The 19,185-nt window shown below is 46.3% G+C and overlaps 7 protein-coding genes across 7 annotated transcripts; 2 read left to right on the forward strand and 5 right to left on the reverse strand. All coding sequences in view use genetic code 12, as the record gives it.

Moving 5' to 3' along the window:
- Window positions 1-11: 11 nt before the first annotated feature.
- Window positions 12-2,654, reverse strand: DIURU_001680 (uncharacterized protein; the record flags this gene model as incomplete). Its single annotated transcript, XM_034154250.1, has 2 exons — window positions 12-907; window positions 1,208-2,654. The coding sequence occupies 2 exons, from the start codon at window positions 2,652-2,654 to the stop codon at window positions 12-14; spliced, it is 2,343 nt and encodes a 780-aa protein (XP_034013638.1).
- A 352-nt stretch (window positions 2,655-3,006) lies between these two features.
- DIURU_001681 (uncharacterized protein) lies at window positions 3,007-6,024 on the reverse strand (the record flags this gene model as incomplete). The annotated part of the gene is made up of 1 exon (XM_034154251.1): window positions 3,007-6,024. The coding sequence occupies one exon, from the start codon at window positions 6,022-6,024 to the stop codon at window positions 3,007-3,009; it is 3,018 nt and encodes a 1,005-aa protein (XP_034013639.1).
- A 1,362-nt stretch (window positions 6,025-7,386) lies between these two features.
- CDC6 (AAA family ATPase) lies at window positions 7,387-8,811 on the forward strand (the record flags this gene model as incomplete). The annotated part of the gene is made up of 1 exon (XM_034154252.1): window positions 7,387-8,811. The coding sequence occupies one exon, from the start codon at window positions 7,387-7,389 to the stop codon at window positions 8,809-8,811; it is 1,425 nt and encodes a 474-aa protein (XP_034013640.1).
- Window positions 8,812-8,947: 136 nt separating this feature from the next.
- On the reverse strand, window positions 8,948-10,390 carry DIURU_001683 (uncharacterized protein; the record flags this gene model as incomplete). Its single annotated transcript, XM_034154253.1, has 1 exon — window positions 8,948-10,390. The coding sequence occupies one exon, from the start codon at window positions 10,388-10,390 to the stop codon at window positions 8,948-8,950; it is 1,443 nt and encodes a 480-aa protein (XP_034013641.1).
- A 966-nt stretch (window positions 10,391-11,356) lies between these two features.
- Window positions 11,357-13,543, reverse strand: DIURU_001684 (CRAL-TRIO domain-containing protein; the record flags this gene model as incomplete). Its single annotated transcript, XM_034154254.1, has 1 exon — window positions 11,357-13,543. One exon carries the CDS (start codon window positions 13,541-13,543, stop codon window positions 11,357-11,359), a length of 2,187 nt encoding a protein of 728 aa, XP_034013642.1.
- A 2,567-nt stretch (window positions 13,544-16,110) lies between these two features.
- On the forward strand, window positions 16,111-18,378 carry DIURU_001685 (glucose-induced degradation complex subunit; the record flags this gene model as incomplete). Its single annotated transcript, XM_034154255.1, has 1 exon — window positions 16,111-18,378. One exon carries the CDS (start codon window positions 16,111-16,113, stop codon window positions 18,376-18,378), a length of 2,268 nt encoding a protein of 755 aa, XP_034013643.1.
- Window positions 18,379-18,485: 107 nt separating this feature from the next.
- Window positions 18,486-19,127, reverse strand: YPT72 (Rab family GTPase; the record flags this gene model as incomplete). The annotated part of the gene is made up of 1 exon (XM_034154256.1): window positions 18,486-19,127. The coding sequence occupies one exon, from the start codon at window positions 19,125-19,127 to the stop codon at window positions 18,486-18,488; it is 642 nt and encodes a 213-aa protein (XP_034013644.1).
- Between the last annotated feature and the right edge of the window lie 58 nt (window positions 19,128-19,185).

The following is a 19,185-nucleotide window of genomic DNA, read 5'->3' on the forward strand; positions in this document are numbered from 1 at the left end:
TAAGGGATTCATTACAAACCTAAATAACGAGCATGATGGTTGGCGTGATCCTCCACGAACGACGAAATAAAGAAATACAGATGGTCATAGCCATCCACTACCTTCAAGTCGACACCACCCTTGTAGTTTGCCTTTTTGGCAGCTTCCACAAAATTCTCCGGTTTCAATTGCTTAGGCTCATTGCAGTAAAACCCATCCTTAGAGCCCTGGTGAATAAGGATTGGAGGTTGATTCTCATCTTTATACTCACCGATGAGATAGCAAGGGTCATACTCCAACCAGAACTGTTTATCATCACCCAAATAGTTTCCAAAGCACTTTTCACCCCATGGACACTCAGTGGGATTCGCTATAGGAGCGAATGCACTCACCGATCGGTATTTCCCGGGATTTTTGAGAAAGCCCGTGAGCGCCCCGTAACCACCCATTGAGTGGCCAGTGATAGCAACGTTATCAAAGTCCAAATTTTTGAATTGCTCAGCAAGTCTTTCTTGGAGTTCATGGTGAACGTATGAATACATGTTGTAGTGTCTATCCCAAGGCGCCTCTGTGGCGTCAACGTAGAACCCTGCCCCCGTACCAAAATCCCATGAGTCGTCTTCTCCCTCAATGCCAGCACCACGGGGAGAGGTATCGGGAAAGACGATGGCAAAACCGTGCTTCTTTGCAAAATATTGAAAAAACAGCTTTTCAGTAGCATTGTTCGGGGTGCAAGTCAACCCACTGAGATATATCAACACTGGAACCTTCGTGGAATCTTCATGAGGGAAGAAGATATTCACATCCATTGTGGATCTAGTTGTCTTGGCATAGTGGGTTACCTTGAGTAACTTGCCACCAAATTGAGCAATTTCCGCTTGAGTTTCAAAATGCATTTTGGAGAGTGGTGAATTTGAAGTGAGAATCCCTTTTGTAGGTGCGCTACCATATTTACCCCACATGGTTTACCTTTTCGTAAATTGCGCTTCGAACAGTGAAATACAAATTACTTTAACAATGTGATCTATAAGTCTTCTCTACATTGAAATACAAGGATTTGAAGCGAGAAACGCAATATAAGTACAGTTAAGTCGCATCCTAATGATATGTTAAAGAGCCAGTTTTCCTCGTGGTTCATATGGAAACAATAACACCAATAAACCCAGCGCAAGAAATAAAGCCCCGCTTACATAAATGGGTGCGGATGTCGTTAAATCGGCGTACATACCGATTATGGGGGCGAAAACACCCATAACACGATTGAAGCTAGCTGCAAGCCCCACGCCCGTTCCTCGGATTTGGGTGTAGAAAACCTCTGGAGTGTAAGCATAAAGAACACCGTACATCATCGTCGACCAAAACGAGAATAAACACGTCCACCCGAAGAAGATCATGGATGTTGTCGATGATGTGCTTCCAAATAACGCCACCCCGGTGAGTAGAAGTGAAACCACCAAAACACCTTTTCGCCCAGTCCTCAATTCTGTAAGAAATCCACCAATTATTGACCCTGGGACGCCAAGCACTGCTACAATCAAATTGTTTCGATAAGTTTCCCGAACAGAAAGATTATCGCCACTTGCTCCCTTGGTCTGAAGGTAAAAAGGAATGAAAGCATTGTACAATGGAAATGCTAACCCAATAAGGCCCCAAGTAAACACCACCAAAGAGGTCAGCCAGGCAAGCTTTTTACTCCCAAAACACTGTCTGATATGCGAGAGCAGAAATCGTTTGAGTCGTTCTTTCACTAATTGATTTTCGGATTTTGTCTGATTTTTCTCCACACCATACATTTCATCAATCTCTTGTAACTTCGCTAGCGTTAGGGGATTCATCTTGCGATTAAATCGAGCAATCTTGTCGAGAGAAGCGATGGCCGCTGCATCGTCACCTTTCCCAACGTAGTACTTAGCTGACTCATATACGGGAAACAAGAATCTGATCACAAACATGATCAAGGTCAATCCTCCCATTGTGAATGCAAAGTATCTCCAACCCCAGTTATCCTTCTTCAAACATTCTTTCTCCTTTGGGTCACAAGAGAAGTTACTAATGAGGCCCCACGCGATCAATGTTGTAACAACCTGGCCTAAGGCCCACCAAGCTGACATCACCGTCAAGAGCCATTGTTCGCTGGTGGGGATAGCCTCGAGAAAAATCGCCAGATCCACGGGCAAGTTCCCTCCCACTCCAAATGACCACAACGCAGCAAAAACACCGACCGAAGCAAAGTTGGGCAGGGAACCAGCCACCAACCCAAAGATACCTGTGAATAGGAATGTGAAGTTGAACGCCCATTTTCGTCCGATTATGTCCAGCGATAATGACCAAACTATTGCGCCAGCTAACAATCCCAAGTTTTGGGCCAAGGTGATAAATGGACCTTGAAAAGATTTAGGAGGGTGAGCACCATCTACTTCGATCAATCGGGGCCACATCAGTGAAGTGACAATGGGCCAGGCATTGTCGGCGAACCATCCGAACCCTGCGACAATAAATATTCCCCATTGATAGCGGCCCCAACCCATACTGTCAATAGCCTCAACCACGAGCTTTTGTTTGGCTAGGTATACAGGGTTTGCGTCATGATCATCAAACAATAAGGTGGTGGTGTCACTGAGCTCCTCCAGAGATTGCACCGAAACATCAGTTTCAATTTGTTGCTTAGGAAACATGTTCAATTAGGAACATGTTGCTACAGAATTAATCAAGGATCAGATATGGACGAGAGGCGCGGCGTCATGACGTTTATTCTTGATACGGCAAACAGTGCTCGAAGTTCGCCCTCGACAGAGCTCAAAATGCGAGGTGCAGCAACCTACCTTATTTCCAGTAAACACCCCTGATACAACCCAATTTCATGTGGCATGCATTGCTTTATTTGTTGGCGCCATCACGAGAAAAGATGACCCTTGTTCTTCAAAAGCCGGTGTCAGCGTACAATCTACTACGGATTAGCAAGTCCACCTGACGTAAAGCATGTGATTGTATTTACATACACGTTTTCGTAGTTTTCGCGTTCGAAGCTCAATCAAACCGCCGACGAAAATATAGTTCAATATCTGAGCTAGATTTCCAGATTCTCGCTTTGATAGTTTGCAACGTCATATTAGGATCAAGCTCGATGCCTCTGCATTCAAGAACCAACCACTCCCAGGCCAATTTTCCCAGTTTCATTTCCAGAGTTTTAGGCTCAAATTTCTCGGTTAAGTACTGAAGAATCTTCGAGACACGTAACATGTTATGTGAAGCCAATTTTATGTTTGGCTCAAGTAAAGGGAGCTTCTTGATTTTCTTTTGCAGCTTGCCACCGATCTTTTTGTGTGGAGCAAGTTTCTCATAATCAATCTCCGCAAGTGAAAATGCCAACTTGATTTGTTCTCGTTGAGGCATTTTGTTATACAAGATGGGTCTGCCTATCCATCGCGGCAAGCTCTGTCGAACTTCAGGTACATGATCATTCAGGTTGATATCGTTGAGTGAAAATCGGCGCAATTCACGATAATTACCTAACTCACTCAGATATTCAAATATCATGATTTGCAAGTCAGGCGGAAGCTGAGTACGAGGATCGATAAAAGGAACATATGGAAATCTGTCTTCTCTCGAGGGATCTCGATACCTTGGGTCAATATGATCAACTCTAAGCGCCAGATCCACCAAAGTACCGGGTTTATAGTTGGAAGACTTATAATTCTCCATGTAGATCTGCTTGTTGGTATGAATAAGCATGTAAACCAGCTCCTCAAAATGGGGAGAACGCTTTGCTGGCAATTCTTCATTCAAAAAACGCTCACTCAGCATGCGTTGGGAACACACACTCAAGCATTCCTGCATTTCCAAACTGTGAGTATTCTCTGCGGCTCCTTCCTTACGCTTTTTCCCAAAAAACTTCTTGAATCCTCCGGCCAGATCTGCTGGTAGCGTTGCTCCGTTAACAGGTGCCGCTGGTTGTGGTATTCCATCTTGTGCACGAAGTTCTTCTCGCACCTGGCGGTCAAAACCCCATTCAAACACAGCGTACTCATGAAACAATGAGTTGATCAAAATCTGGCCCACGATATAGCGGTCATCTGGCAAACCCAACGAGTCGGCTTGCAAAAATGGATAACTGTGGCATAAATCATCATGGTAAATCTCAACATTACAAAATGACAGCTCTTTTATAGTAACGAACAACTTACCGGCTTTGATTTCAACTTCACACCAATTGCTAAGCGCTTCGTGTGTTTGCATCTTGTTGAAAAGCGCATCCATGTCCTTAGACCGCTGTTCAACTTGTTTGTCATCGAGACCAGCGATTGAAGCATCTGGCATTCGCCATTTATCTGGTAGTTGACGACAGGTGAGTAGATCCCACGTAACAATGTCACCATTTGAGTAGAGAACAAGAACCTGGCGCTTATTGTTAAGAATCCGTTTGGATATTACACTCATTGGCACAATGGGAGTCACGACCAGCGGTTTCGAGTTAAATGGGATGATAAAAAGCAGCGTTGAAGCCAGCTGCACAATCTCAACGGGTGTTTGATCTATAAATTGTTCATCGGAGGTTGAGCGCTCAAACGGATTGACCACTTTGTTCTCCAGGAAGGCGTGATCCATATAGGCATTGACGTACAACTGCAGTGTACCTCCATTGGGTTCCAAGAACATGGTCGCCACGCTCTCCTCATCTTCGGTATCGGTTTCTGGTAGCGGCTCATGATTCAAAGCTGTCAAACCCGCCCCACTTAAAAGCAGCTGGGCGTCCATAACGGGCGCAGGGCCGGTCTCTATCAGTAAATGCGAAATTAAGTCGTAAAATTCCAGTTGGATGTCGTCGGGGACATGGCCAATAGCAGGATCATTATTGTCATACTCTTTATCAATCAAATGATCAAGCCCACTTCGTAAGTACTGGTAACGCAGAACTTGACGGGTGTCTGGATCTGCGTATTGTACAAGGGAATGAGATGTCAGAGCATGGATTGTGCCATTTGCAACGCCTAATGCAAGGATCAGAGACGCGTTCTCGGCTACCACCACAGATACACCAACACCGTCGTCGTATGACGACGACTCAGAGGTGGTCAAGGTTGCAAACTCAGGGGCAGGAGCCAGTTGATATGACGCCCATTGACTCAAGTCGGTTTTCACTATACGTCCCTCACGGTCGCCCGAGTAGAGATATCTGAAATCATGAGGAGAATGGGTTGTAAGTGACCACACAGGGTGATCATGTACATCGATAGTACGGTCCAGTTTGAAAGTGCGCAAATCCCAAACTTTGATGGTTGTGTCAGATGACCCCAGAACCACATGTGTCTCATTCATAGCAAGAGTGCGAATCACATCTTGGTGTCCGATAAGTTTGCGGAGAAATGGCTGCGGAAGACGAGGATCAAATAAGTTGATTGTGTTTGATGGTCCCCCGGCAGCAACTAGTCGATCCCAATTGGCAATCAGGTACACCAGCAGTGGTGAAGGCTGAGTCGTAGTAACATTACGCATCAGAACGAGCGGAGTGAGCGTGGGAAGGTCCCACTCAATGATGTTTCCATCTAAACCAGCCAGATAAATAACATCGTCACGGGCTGCCAGCACCAGCAACTTTTTAATGTAGTCTGTGTGGGCATTCGCAAACTTGTCGACTTGTCCCAGTTCACAATCCACAACTTTGATCAGTAAGTCCAGAGAACACAGTACAATCAGACGACCAAAATTAACCAGCACGACATCGTTTACCCAGTCGAAATGAATTGGAAACAGTTGGCCCACCTCAAGGGGATAGCGGGGATGCAGTGAGTATGGTAGCGGTTGACCAGATATCGCTTGCTCTAATTTTAAGAGCAGCGTATCTAAATCTTCGTCAATGACCCCATTAGTGCCGTGCACTGTTGTAGCTTTAGGGAATTCACTGGTATGCCATATTTTAACAACCCCGTCACGGCCGCCGGTTATCACTCGATCTGAGGTACACACCAATGCTGAAATTGGCAAGATGTGGTTCCCCCACGCCAGCGTATCGCCTAGTGAGTACGAGAGACCCACTCGTGATTTCATGACACCGGTGGTTTCTTGTTCAATTTGGAGTTTGTTCAATTCGGTCGGATAGCGGAGGTAAGCGAGTGCGTCGAAAAAACCTCAATGTACTGTTAGCGGCTTCTGATTGCAGTGCCAACAATCTAAGTGACAAACTCTACGGAATAACGAATTGTTTGTGATGGCGGATTAACCGTGACCAAGAAGTTAGTCTGGCGACTCTTTTGAAAGCGAAAAGTGGGCGGTTTCAGCCTAATGTCTCACGGGTTATGAGTGAGGGGATCGTGGAAGTAATACACCGCGGAACTGAAAGTGGGGCACAGTGTTCGGTTTGTGACACTACAAGTTATTCTATCCAAGGCACAGGCCGCAATCCTGTAAACAAAATTTACGAACTTAGCGTTGGCATAATCGACGGTCGATGTGATCTTTGTGGCTGTACTCTCGGGGTTGTCCGAATTTAATCTATCAGCATTGAGCTGTAAAATTGACATCTCTACACAATTATAAAGAAGCTTGACATAGAAGTAGTTTTTACCGTGAGTGTTTTAGAGTGTAAAATATTCATTGAGTACTTTCAGAATCTCATAGAAATCGCGTATAGTGTAAGCATATCGCTGATGTTTAAATTACTGTTTGCTCACTCACATCCACAAAGTGAGGTTTTATGTGCGACTAACACTGTTCGTTCATCATGAGTTCTGAGCAGGTAAAACTGGTGGTCTATCTAATGGTCGCTGAGATTGTCGAGCAAAAATTTCGGCAAATGCCAGGAGTGAAGCCCACACCCACGTTTGTCGCCGCACTTGTGGAGCTTGTTTACAATCAAGTGATGGCTTTGGGAATGGATCTCGAGATGTTTGCCCGTCACGCCAGCAGGACAGAAATTGAGAAGTCAGATGTTTATATGGTTACTCGGAAGAACCCCGTGTTGACTAAGGCGCTACACGATTTTGAAAACCTGAGGAAGGCGACGTAAGTCAACGCATTGGTCGAAGCCGAATTCAGCAAATGGGCTACGATCTTACAACCACCGACGGAGTTCACTCAAATTCACAGACAGTGTAGCCTATTCAACATGGGAGGATCACACTGTAAAACTAATGGCATCAGTTGCTCGTCGTCGTCAAACGGACGGTGCATATAAGTAGGAGGAGCTAGCACTGTGAAGGAAACCTTGAAAGTCTTATAGTTTGACAATTAAATAATTGCTTGTCGCAAGCCATTTGTTTGTTGATATATACAATTTGTACCAGCCATCTTTCAAACCACCGGACTGCACATAACGAGCAATCGAAGCAGACGCGTCGCGTCTGATCTCAAGGCGGTTTCAGGTTAAATAGAGTACAGATGCCGCCGCATATCGAAAACCATTGTTGAGAAATGGGGGTTCTCAAAGATACCTCAAATGTGCTCCCTCCCACACCTACGAAGACTCCCACTAAGCGGAGGTTACAAGAGGATCCTAATACACCCCTACCCCAAGAGCAACTGACTCCAAACAAGAAAATTTGCCCTTCGATCCTTAGCCCGGAGGCTACTCCCAAAAAGAATGTTCCTTCATCGTTAGAAATACCTGTGCCGGCGTCAGTATACCGTCAAGCTAAGTCATTATTCCAGCGGGGTTCTGCGCAGAATATGAAAATTGATCACTTGGTGGGTCGACATGAAGAAGCTCAGCATTTAAAGCAATTCTTTACTGAGCATCTTACTGCGAACACATCCGGATCACTATACATTTCAGGGCCTCCTGGCACTGGCAAAACCGCTCAATTGACTCGAACCCTCGAATTTTATCGCCACCCCTTCCGTGATGACTACTTGCAAATGGCAGGAAAGACTGCATGTGTGGTCAACATTAATTGTATGATTGTACAATCTCCCGAACTAATTTTCCAGGAGATTATGGGAAAGTTAGTGAAGAAGGTGCATTTTGGAAAGAGACAAACATGCGAGCATCTCGGAGAATATCTTAGACAAGGCAAGTGTGATGCGGGTCATCTTCTTATTGTTTTGGATGAAATGGATGCGTTACTCACTCGCGATCAGCAGGTACTTTTTGACGTTTTCAACTTGGCAAAAATGGCCCAATCATACCCTACTCAGGTCATCATTGTCGGTATTGCCAACGCTTTGGACTTCACTGACAAATTCTTACCGAGACTCAAAAGAACAGGTCAAAACCCCAAAAACTTATCCTTCATGCCCTACACTTGGGAGCAAATCAAACAGGTGGTCACTCACAAACTTCAACAATTGCCGGTTCAATTGTTTCATCCCATGGCCATCCAGTTATGCTGCAAGAAAGCACTGCTGTTGACGGGAGACTTACGAAAAGCCTTGGACGTTTGTTATAAAGCTGTCGAAACGGTCGAGCTCGAGTATAATCGGAACCTCTCGCCTTTCGTCGATCCGCCACCGCTATTGTTGGTCTCGATATCCCACATGGCTCGCATTTGCGCTCTGGCATTTGGAACCCCACTGTCTCTGAAGTTAACTGCTCTCAACATGCTGCAGAAGATGGTCTTGTGCTGTCTTACTCATTGCGCCGCAAATATCACTATCCACGAATTCTACGTTACCTATAGACACATTATGAGTGATCGAGCTGAGGGTGTTATGGGTACTTTAAAGAAAAGTGAATTTTTGGAGGTGGTATCCGCTTTGGAAGCTATGGCTGTTGTAAATCTCTCAGTTAGGGGTAAACTGGCGGAGATGAGCAACCGCCAGATCAAAATCAATGTACCCCACGACGAATTGGCAAAGTCTGTACAGGGTATGGGAATTCTTATGAAGCTCTTGCATTAACAATTTTGCATTAAACGATTAAAGCATATAGTCATTCTAAATAATATAAAATACTTCACAATGGAGTCTGCATTAACGATTAGACTTGAGTTTATATTAATCCATTGTCCTCATCATGGGAAATGAGACGTTCTAATCAAAACTTACACCACTTCCAACCGACAACCAGCCATCTAGCGAGTAACCATGCTACTGCTGAGCCAGCACCCAAACCACCTTCGTACAATACCAAATGACTGTAGTCTACATGACTTCCTTTACTGATGACCACGGAAGCTAAGTACATCCCAATCATCATGACAAAAGCCAAAACGAAATACAAAGTGCCATAAACCTTGCCAAATTGATCAGCACTGCAAATTTGCCCCGCACAGGCTGGAATCAACAGCACGATCGCAGAGGTAAAGATACCGAAAAGCACACCAAACACGTAAAGGAAAGCAACTGAACCTTTTGCGGGAAACCAGAGAGCAAAAATCACAATTGTGGATAAAATTGAAGTGGCAAACATGATATTGAAACGGCCCCAACGGTCAGCCATCCAACCCGAAAGGATTCGTGCAGGGATACCACAAACGTTGACCACTGTAATCAACAAATTCGCTTGATTGAAAGGAACGCCATGATTAATAGCATAGGATGACAAGTACGTAAGTGTTGACATGCACACGATTTCTGCCAATCCTGACGCCCCTGCCAATAACAAAAATTGCTTGTTTGCAAGAAGAGACAAATCCAATAATCCACGAAAGAAAGCCGACAATTCTGTGGTCCATGGAATGTCTTCATGCTGCGCGGGTTTCATCGCGTCTCTACCTTTTACAAGCACGACTGAGATCAGCAGGCAAACGAAACAGATAAGAGCCATTGTTCTGATAGCCCAATCGAAGCCAATCGATTCGTAGAGTTTCGGGAGTACAGCACCAAATACGGAACCAGCAACCAATCCTCCCATAGTCGCAATTGAGGATGCTAACGCTCTTTTGCGAAGGAACCAATGAGAAATAGCACCCACACTTGGCAGCATCATGATCAGGCATCCTAACGCTGTAAGTAAACCGAACGAGAGAACGAAGTGCACAAGTTTGGTCAGTTGGGCCACAACAATTAATCCCACAGTTGAGAGAATAGTTCCCACGAGCAAAGGCTTCTTGGCACCAAACTTATCGAAAACAGGACCGAAAAACACCCCGCCAAAATATAAAATGGCCAAGTGAAGAGAGAATACCCATGAGACCAGAGTCTGATCAACTCCCTTAAGTTGGTTATTCTTCACGTACGATTCAATTGCCCCTGCCGAGTTGGAGATGCCAAAGGCAGTGAAGAGACCGCAAAAAGCTCCGATCAACACAAGGTATGCTTGCGTACCACCATCCGGAAAGTTGTCGGGATCCTTTTCGCTGCCATACATCAAGTTAGTCGTTTCGACAACTTCATCTTTGGTCTTCGTCGCTCTGGATCTTAATTCATTTTCATGGGCTTGGATCAGAGTTCCTTCAGCAGTTGGGGTTTGAAAGGGGTTGACACCAACGAACGTTTCCAAAGTAATCAGCTCAGTAATTTGGTTTGGCCGAGACATGGGTGCCAAGGCAGATTGCTCATGGTATTTGAGCTATCTCCATAACGCCGTACGGCTTTTTGATCTTCTACAAAGTGCAGGTGCGAGCGAAATCTGCACTATTGAAAGCAGCTACTTCGCTATGAAATTGAGAGAGTATTGAAGAACTAAGGAGAGCACATCGGATTGCAACCTGCCCTTAATTTGAGTCCTTTTCACTAATGAATTCTACTGATGGTTTCGATAACCATTAAGGTGGGATGCGCGGCACTGGCACCGAAGAAAAAGGGAGGCGTTATGAGCATACGGCCAAAGATGAGATATCTGGTCTGATCACATTGAGACTGGATTGTGACGAAATTTTAGCATAAAATTGTTAAGGAAAGCGGTATCTTGAAGAATAGGTATATGGATGCTTTGGGCTTCAACAATCTGACCTAGAGCACTATATCCATTTTAGGTAATTTACCCGACGAGTATCGATGAGAGTGCGCAACCTGCACATTGTTAAGATTAATTTGTCTGAGGAGACTCTTCGAACCAGAGAGGGATTCAGAAGTTCTATTGACGAGTTGATATGAGCCCTAAATCGACCGACCTTTGATCATGTACAGTTAGGTAATCAAAAAATGAATATATTTTTGATCTATATCCCTTGAAACCACCTGTGCTTATTAATTGTTGTAATGTACGGTTGAAGAGGTCGAAACGATGGGATATCGTCAATGCTACTCCTCACGCATGAAGTTCTCAGACCTGGAACAGTAGGCGGCTTTAATGCTTCCTAGTTCACCTTTGACCCCCGACTTCTATTGCGGCGTTGATCGATCTTAATTTAACCCCACTCTTTCGTAGTGAAAGGTGTAATAATGCACCGAGTGGTAATGCAAATCCTGAAAACCAACTTCAAGTGATTCTTGTATAAATTAAACTCTACAGCACGAGTAGCTAATGTTGATCATGTCTATAACTATATCATCATATAAATCAGTTGGTGATGTGAAGGTTCCCGATCCGGTCGTAAGGAGAAGGATTCCGGATGTATCCTTGAAGGGCAATCCAGTTGTTCAGCAATTCGACGTTGATAATGGTCTTTTCCTCAAGGTATTTGGCAGAAACATCAGGATTAGTTGAGGCCACCCACTTAGCAGTGCAGTCGAGGAATCTCATAAACAAGATGTCCCGTTCCTTTCTCAAGCGCACGTACGTGGCATCCTTAGCCTTCAGCGGCCGGTCATCACCAGCCTTAGGGATAGGGTAGTGAGGACCAGAGGTGTCGATACCGCCGAGATCGGTAGGGATAAATTCCGGAGCAATGTAACCGCTCAAATCCTTAAAGTTCTTCGTGAAGACAATTTTAGACGCCACCACTGGGTCCAACCAGTTTTTGATAATGTTCCACACCGTGGAGAAAATCCAGGGAGCGTTGTGGACGTAAATTCTTCCCAAACATTCGGGGTAGTGGGCTTCGAAAACCTCAGCTAAGAACTTAATGGTGGTGTAATCGGCGTTCTTCAAAGTAAACCCGGTCAAGTCAAACACAATCGAGACAGTGTCCACAGATTCGGAGACCTCACGCAAGAAAAGGCGCACCCATTCAATAGTGGTGACAGCGTATCTTTGGGTTTCATCCGAAGGCAGGTCAGAACCGAAGTGCTTCTTTGCTTGGAACCAGAAAATGGGACTCTTTTGGAAATCCAGACCCTTGATCCACAGTTTTTCCGTGGTCAAATTCTTAATGAACCCCGCGTTCTTACCGGTGAGGTACAGCGGGCCGTCGGACTCCAATACCCATTGATCAGCGGGAAAGTCCATACGCCACTTGATCAGCTTAGAAAGCATCTTAAGAGCGTTCTCAGTATTCCATTTTCTAGCTCTCATGAACCGCAAAAGGAAGTTGTCGGGCAAGTCATTACGGCAGGCGCTCATGAACATCTGTTGCCATTGGGCAGGAGTGATACCAGCCAAGTCTGGATTGACATTGACCAGCTTGACGGGTTTATTGGAAGCAGCCGGCGCCGACAACATTGCCCCATTCAGAGTACCACCGCCGCCGCCGCGCTTAGAGTACAGTTCGGTGGGGAAGTCGTCGGGGTTGGTGATGGTAGTGTCAGCGGTGACAAACGATTCCAACAGGGCGGCGTCGCTGACGTCACTCGAAGCACCGTCGTCTTCAGTTTCCTTGTAGTATTCCGGCAGCACCAATTTGTAGTGGTTGACGAAGACATTTACGACATCGGGCGAGGGGACGTCGGTGGGAATAAACTGTTCTTGTGACAGCTTGGTTTGAATATCCTGCATCCGGGGCGAGTTCGCCGGGGCGTGGTTCTCGTGGTGTTGCGACGCCGGCGCCGCCAGGGTGCTACCACCACTACCACCCAACCAACCCTTCTTTTTCTTCAGCGCCAGAGTGTTTCCCAGTTGAAGGGAGTTGTGAGTAGCCGTACGCGACAACCCAGCGCCACCACCGGCTTCAGGGCGGCCCGTCAGGGCGACAAACACGTCCAGGTATTTAACTTCATGAGGATCAAAGCCAAAGTCGTACCCCCAGTAAGCGAGGAAGTAGGCCCAGTACTGCTTGTGGATACGCTCTTGTTCCGCGGTCAACAGCTGGATACGGCCAGGACGGTATTCGACATTAGTAGGCAACACCACTTTGGGTTTCGACGGGGCAGCGGCCGCAGCGCCACCACCAGAGCGCAGCGACTTCGACGCTGGCTTACGCGACGACGTCAGCTTACGGCGGTCAGCATGGCGGTCCAGGCCACGTTCCGACCGACGACGTTCCCGGCGGTCATCTTCGTCACGGTCACGATCGCGGTGGGAGCGGGAATGACGGCGATCGCGGCGTTCACGACGTTCTTCGTCGTCGGCGTAACGCGACAGGCGGCGTTCACGACGTTCACGACGCTCTTCATCGTCATCGTGACGGGAACGACCTTGGGAGCGCAGGCGGCGCATGGAGGTGTCATCGCCATTCAGTCTCAGCGAGACGCGGCGGCGCTCGGAACGACGGTCGTCGTGGCTGGTAGTGTGGTAGATTTGCCCCAGACCCACCGATTGAGATTCGCCTGGAGCCGCACCTTCTTCACGTCTCAGTCTCAGTTTCAGACGGAACAGGGGGATGCGGAGGGGCAGCAGGCCCAGCAGGTATGACGGCTTCTTGATGTACATCCCGATCCGCAGTGAAGTGGTCAACGTGGTGAATCCGGGTTAGGCGAGATTGGCACCAATATATAGGGGCGTCCCCGAAAAAAGGCACATGAAATTTTTTAACTAAGCGCGGAGCGGGTTACAAGCTCCACTTGAGAAAGTGACGAAAGGAGAAGGTGGGGGAGTAATCACATGTCAATGTTGGGGAGTGGGGCTCGGAGGGGCAGTCACCCTGGGGTAGCAAAGCGGGATCCCGCAACCCAGGTAGCCGACGTTAATTTACGATCCGAGGTTTCGTTGAGCGGCGGTGATCAACGTAGTGGGGCTATCATCGACGTGGTGGTGGTTGTTAGTGCTCGGTCAAGATAACGTCGCTGCTGTCGGCGAACAATGCGACCAACGTACGCCAAAAAAATCCGAGGAAGCTCATTTCCATGCACAGAGACGGCAAAAAAAAAGTCCAACTTTCTATGTCAGCGCTGGGGCCACCGGTACCGTTTCTACTTAGCCTTTATCCTGTACCCCACAATTGGCCCGGGGGGTCACTCAGGGGTCGCGAGCCCGTGGCGTAACCGTGGCCGTTCAGTAGCTATCTCCGTACCGTACATACTCTTTTTCCCCCCACACGTCTTTACCCAGTTGAGGAATTGGCTCCAACTCATTGAGTATGGATGAGCAAAGAAATGGTCTACGAAATACAGCGAAACCATGGAGTTGGGTTGTAACTTAAATAAGGAGTTTCGCAATCTTTTGAGTTTAGTCTGTACTCGTTCTGCCGTAGTGGGCCTAGTTAAACTCTAGAAAAAAAGTATGCTTCTGCACTATGATTTTGCCCTTCCCTCCCCTCAATGGATTTCTTTCTATCCAAAATTCTTTTGCAGATGTCTAGTCAACGCGGAATTTGAATAATAAGTGGCTGAAACTCCAGCTCCTTGGTCCAGCATTCAATTGATGAAGGGTGTTGTGTAGGGAACAGTGGTCAAGAGTCGACGGCGGTCGCCGGCATTTTACCGAAATAGGGGAAAAAGCTGGGGTTCGGTATTTTGCTCACAACCACCGCTCTGAACACTGTGATATAATGGCGTTTCTTTTACATTATATAAAAATAATTTGTTCGGTTGATGGGAGAATACCGGTCCAGGGGAAATAAGAAATTAAAATTGACAAGAAACAATTTCCATCGAAGCTATTAGATGATGTCAACAAGCGGGATACAGCCATGGTTAACGCTGGGGCTTGCTCGTGGCCCAGATGCGTGATTTACAACAGCCAGACTATAACAATAGACGTGACCAGCAACTTGATGTGTCTGTGCTCAAGATAACACCAATTGCGAATGTTCTATTTGTAGTGAAATTTAGTCATGCCATAGTTTACCAGATATGGTAGATATTCTAAGCATCAACGAAACTGGGCTCCATCGACGCCGAAGCGAAAACCACGTGCATGGACGACTTGCTTGTCGTCGCCGATGTGCTTGATTCCTAAGGTTAAATTTGGTGGTGTTGAGAGTCGGAACAGGGCTCTATAACCGCCGACGTATTACGTTTTGCTGACGTGTTTACCCCTCATATGGCTGAAATCTATGTCACTGCACCGGGTTATATCGGCGACTGAAACGATTGTGACAGATGCATTTCATTTGCCGGTCATCTCTCATCGCTTCGAAAGCCTATTATGAAGTATAAGAATTTAGTTGGTTAAGGTCATCCATAGTTGACGTCATACAGTTCATAAGGTGTGACTTAAGACTCTTCGGTTTTATAGATAACCACGTCACCACTTATCGTTACCTAGGGCCTTGCCTAGCAAGTCGGCTCATCTGACAACTCTTCCATCACTGACGGCTACGCACTTTCATTACCTGTAGATGGTTAACATCTTATCGAACAAAATCGACGATTGAAAAAAATTTGAGTAGTTTAAAAACAGACTCGATTGTTACCATGAGCCAACCAACGATCTCACAAACACCTTCCCTTCTGCTTTAATTTCCGTTTACTTTCAAGAGTAATGTAGACTAATCTCCACTACTTTTGAGAGTATAAATTCACAGACCGTTTTTACACGCTACGCGACTGCCTGATTGAAGTGACCCTAAAGATTTGTCATCACTGCAGGGAGTTTCCATTTCCAGAGGATCTACGTGATTATTGGATTTCAATGCTTTGATTTGTTCGAATCATCCTACTGAAATCAGCTAAGCTCTGGTTTAAACAATGTTGATAATTTCTCAATCAAGTGTAGCTAGTAATGAGCACCCATGCCAGCGTATATAGAGAGAAGTTATCAGCGAGCGCACAACTCAAGTCTCTGTTACATATACAATTTCTCACAAGTATTGTGTTTTCCCTTAGACTCCATCGTTCAAACTGTACTATATCTTACACTCACTATTCACCGCCACCCCTTTTGTTTTCGCGTCTCCGTGCCCTTAACGCTTACCGCCCCCAAGCTCAAATCTCGTCAGCAAACCACTCATCATTGTCAACTGTGTGAACGCTCCGTCGAGTACATAACCTCCGATAACGCTTGATTGCAACACCCTCACCTAACCCAATTGCAGTGTGCTGCATCTTGTTCCGTACATGCAGCATTCCAAGCAGAAGCATACCCCGTCCAACGTCAAGTTCGTCACCAAGTTGATCGAAAGGACCCTAGATGATCTCGGATACCCTGAATTGCTGGCTCAATTGTATCAACAAGCTTATCAACCCCAATCGCCTCTGTTATGGGAGTCGAATCCTGATGATAGTCTGACAAAGACTGTGCATAGCCTTTGCTCCCAATTATATAATTGTCGATACTCGGAGGTAGCTGATTTCCTTACCAAGCAAATCAAGGCTCACTCCAATAATGAGTTGAGTCAGCTTGTGGCGCCTACACGCGAGCCGGGTTTGGTGGCAATGATCATCCTTTATTTGGTACAGCGGTTTCAGTTCGTCGATCATATTTTGTTTGGCTCTCCGAGCTCGTCGTCTGAGTTGATGAAATTTGTTGACACGGTATTATTTGATACCCTCGATTGTCTTCAGCCCTCGCTTGAAGAAGTTCTTCGCAACCCCAATGGTTCTTCTACTCGTGTCACCGAAATATTTGACCGTAACGTGTTGATGAACTTAAACCGTGATGCAGAGCTGAAGATATTAACAGCACTTATATTGGACCTGCCGTTTGATGAAGGCGCTGTTCGAGAAGCAGTGAAACTGGCAAAGTATTCCTTTGGATTTGGCATTCAATCAAGCACCGAACTCACCAGTCGTGAGCTTATGGCACAGTTACTAGTGGATACATTGCTTGCTCGAGCATTCAATCAACCCCATCGTCGTGTCCTTGCTGGTCCCCCGGTGGACATTCCGTCCAACTATCTCGAAACTCTTTTGGAGTATGCTAACTTGTGGCAAGATCAACAGAATCCGTATTACCTTCCTCCAAGGACCCGATTGGAGGCATCCATGTTGAACAATAATGACCCGTATTTTGCTATTCGTCATCCATTGATTGCAACTAATGACGACTCTTGCGACAGTAATAGCGCCCCCTTTCTGCTATTATACGATTTAAGACAACATTCGAACCAGGTATGGTTTGCCAAGTTTTCCCCACTGGGTAAATGGCTCCTCACTGGTAGTCGTGATGGAAAGCTCATCGTTTATGACGTTCTTCGGGACTTCAAAGTGATTCGTACGCTTGAAACCACCAAAGCACTTGACGCACAAGCTTTACGTCAGCCTGGTGACTCAAATTCCCTACGTCCTGTGGTGGGAAAACTCCGCCTGGTGCGGGCATGTTGCTGGGATGAATCTGAGAAGTATGTCGTGGCTTGCTATATGGATGGTATGGTACGAGTGTGGAATGTTGGCTTTCTTGATGAGTCATCCAACCGAGTACCTCGTCGGCCAGTATCTGACTCTATGGTAAGCGCAGGTCCGACTACAGAGCAGAAATTAGTGCTGTGTTTTATGATGGTTGGATTGGCCGAGCTGGTTATAAACCCCACATCATGTGCTTTCATTGGACCGGACAAGTTTATTGTTGGTAGCGATGGCAAAGCATTAAGAGCATTCGATGTACAAGGAACAGAGCTTTTTGACTTCTATGGTAATATTGACGGTGCTGATGATGATGAAGATGTCTCTGGCGACGCCGACGACGATTTAGGGCTTAGTCTGGACGATGAAGTGACGGATCCCAAAGCCAGACCTCGTCTGTTTGCTCAGAAGCTCACAGGGGTGCTTAATCGCATTAATGCATTGGCTGTCACCCCTAACAAAAGATTCGTGGTAACGACTGACACCCTGCAGAAAATACAATTCTTTTCGATTCCTGAGCTGTTTGGGCCTGAGGCACTGACTGAAGTTGTTTGCCTGTTTATCATAGCACAACGAACGGATGCTTGTTGCATCCTGGCACTGGGACGTCAGTTACTTGTCTCTGTTGGTGATGGTGAGCTCCACTTATTCAACATTGATCCCCTTAATGACTCTGGCGGTGAAGTGAGCAATGGTCCGTTTCAAGTACAACTTCCTTACTTGGAGCGTAAGTTTTACGGACATTCTTGCGCAAAAGATCTGCTCCGTGCTTGTTTCGGCTACAATGTAGAACCCACTGGAAATGATGAATTAGTATTATGTGGGTCCGATGATGGCGCTATCTTTGTCTGGAAAGCACGTACAGGCCAGCTCATGTTGCGCATTGCTGGCCATGAAGGCCCGTGCAATATGGTTGATTGGAATACTAACGGCTTCGTGCGGACAGGTGCCGAAGGTCTCACTCGTGACTACGGTAAACTTTGGTGTCTGGTGGGAGACGACGGTTTCGTGAAGATCTGGGGCCCTTCTAACTGGTTCCAATGACATTTAATGAATACATATAGGTGTAATAACATAATGCGTCTGATACTAAAATGATATAGAGCGTGGACAAGCAACGGCCGCCGGGGCCAGATACGAAAAGAGGACGTTTAGCATGCACAGCCCAGTTCACCGTGATCCATGTTTATATTGATGGCATCATTAAAGTCAGTGTTTGCATCTTGGTTGGTCTCATTGAGCTCTTCTTGTTGCAACGCCATTTCAGCAACAACTTCGAAAGCTTGCTCAACATTGATACCATCTTTGGCCAGGGTTTGGAACACAGGGTAATCTAAACCACCGAGGTGGTTGTGGGCAGCTTGTTGCAACTTCTTCGGCAATCCTTGAATCTTTTTACTATCATCAACATCGATCTTATTACCAATAATCATAAAGGGGAAATCAGCTGGGTTTTGGACGTTCAGCTGAACCAAGAACTCGTCGCGCCACGATGTCAAGTTATTGAGTGACTTTTCATTTGTGACATCAAAACAAAGAACACAGCAATCAGCACCACGGTAAAACGCTACCCCTAACAGTTGGAACCGTTCCTGGCCGGCGGTATCCCATATTTGGAGCGTCACCGGCTTCCCATGAATGGTGACCTCTTTTGTAAGAAAGTCGGCACCAATGGTTGCCTTATATTGTTGGGAAAATTTCTGGTTGACGAATTGTTGCATCAACGACGTCTTGCCCACGCCGGAGTCGCCAAGAATGATCACCTTAAGCAACGTCTTCTTTCTTCCCGACATGGACGGCTGGATAATGTGCGTTTAGGTGACCGATATGGGTTTAGGCGAGAGTGCGAAT

This window comes from Diutina rugosa (assembly GCF_008704595.1).
Source record: "Diutina rugosa strain CBS 613 chromosome Unknown scaffold4_size502443, whole genome shotgun sequence".
NCBI lineage: Eukaryota > Fungi > Ascomycota > Pichiomycetes > Serinales > Debaryomycetaceae > Diutina > Diutina rugosa.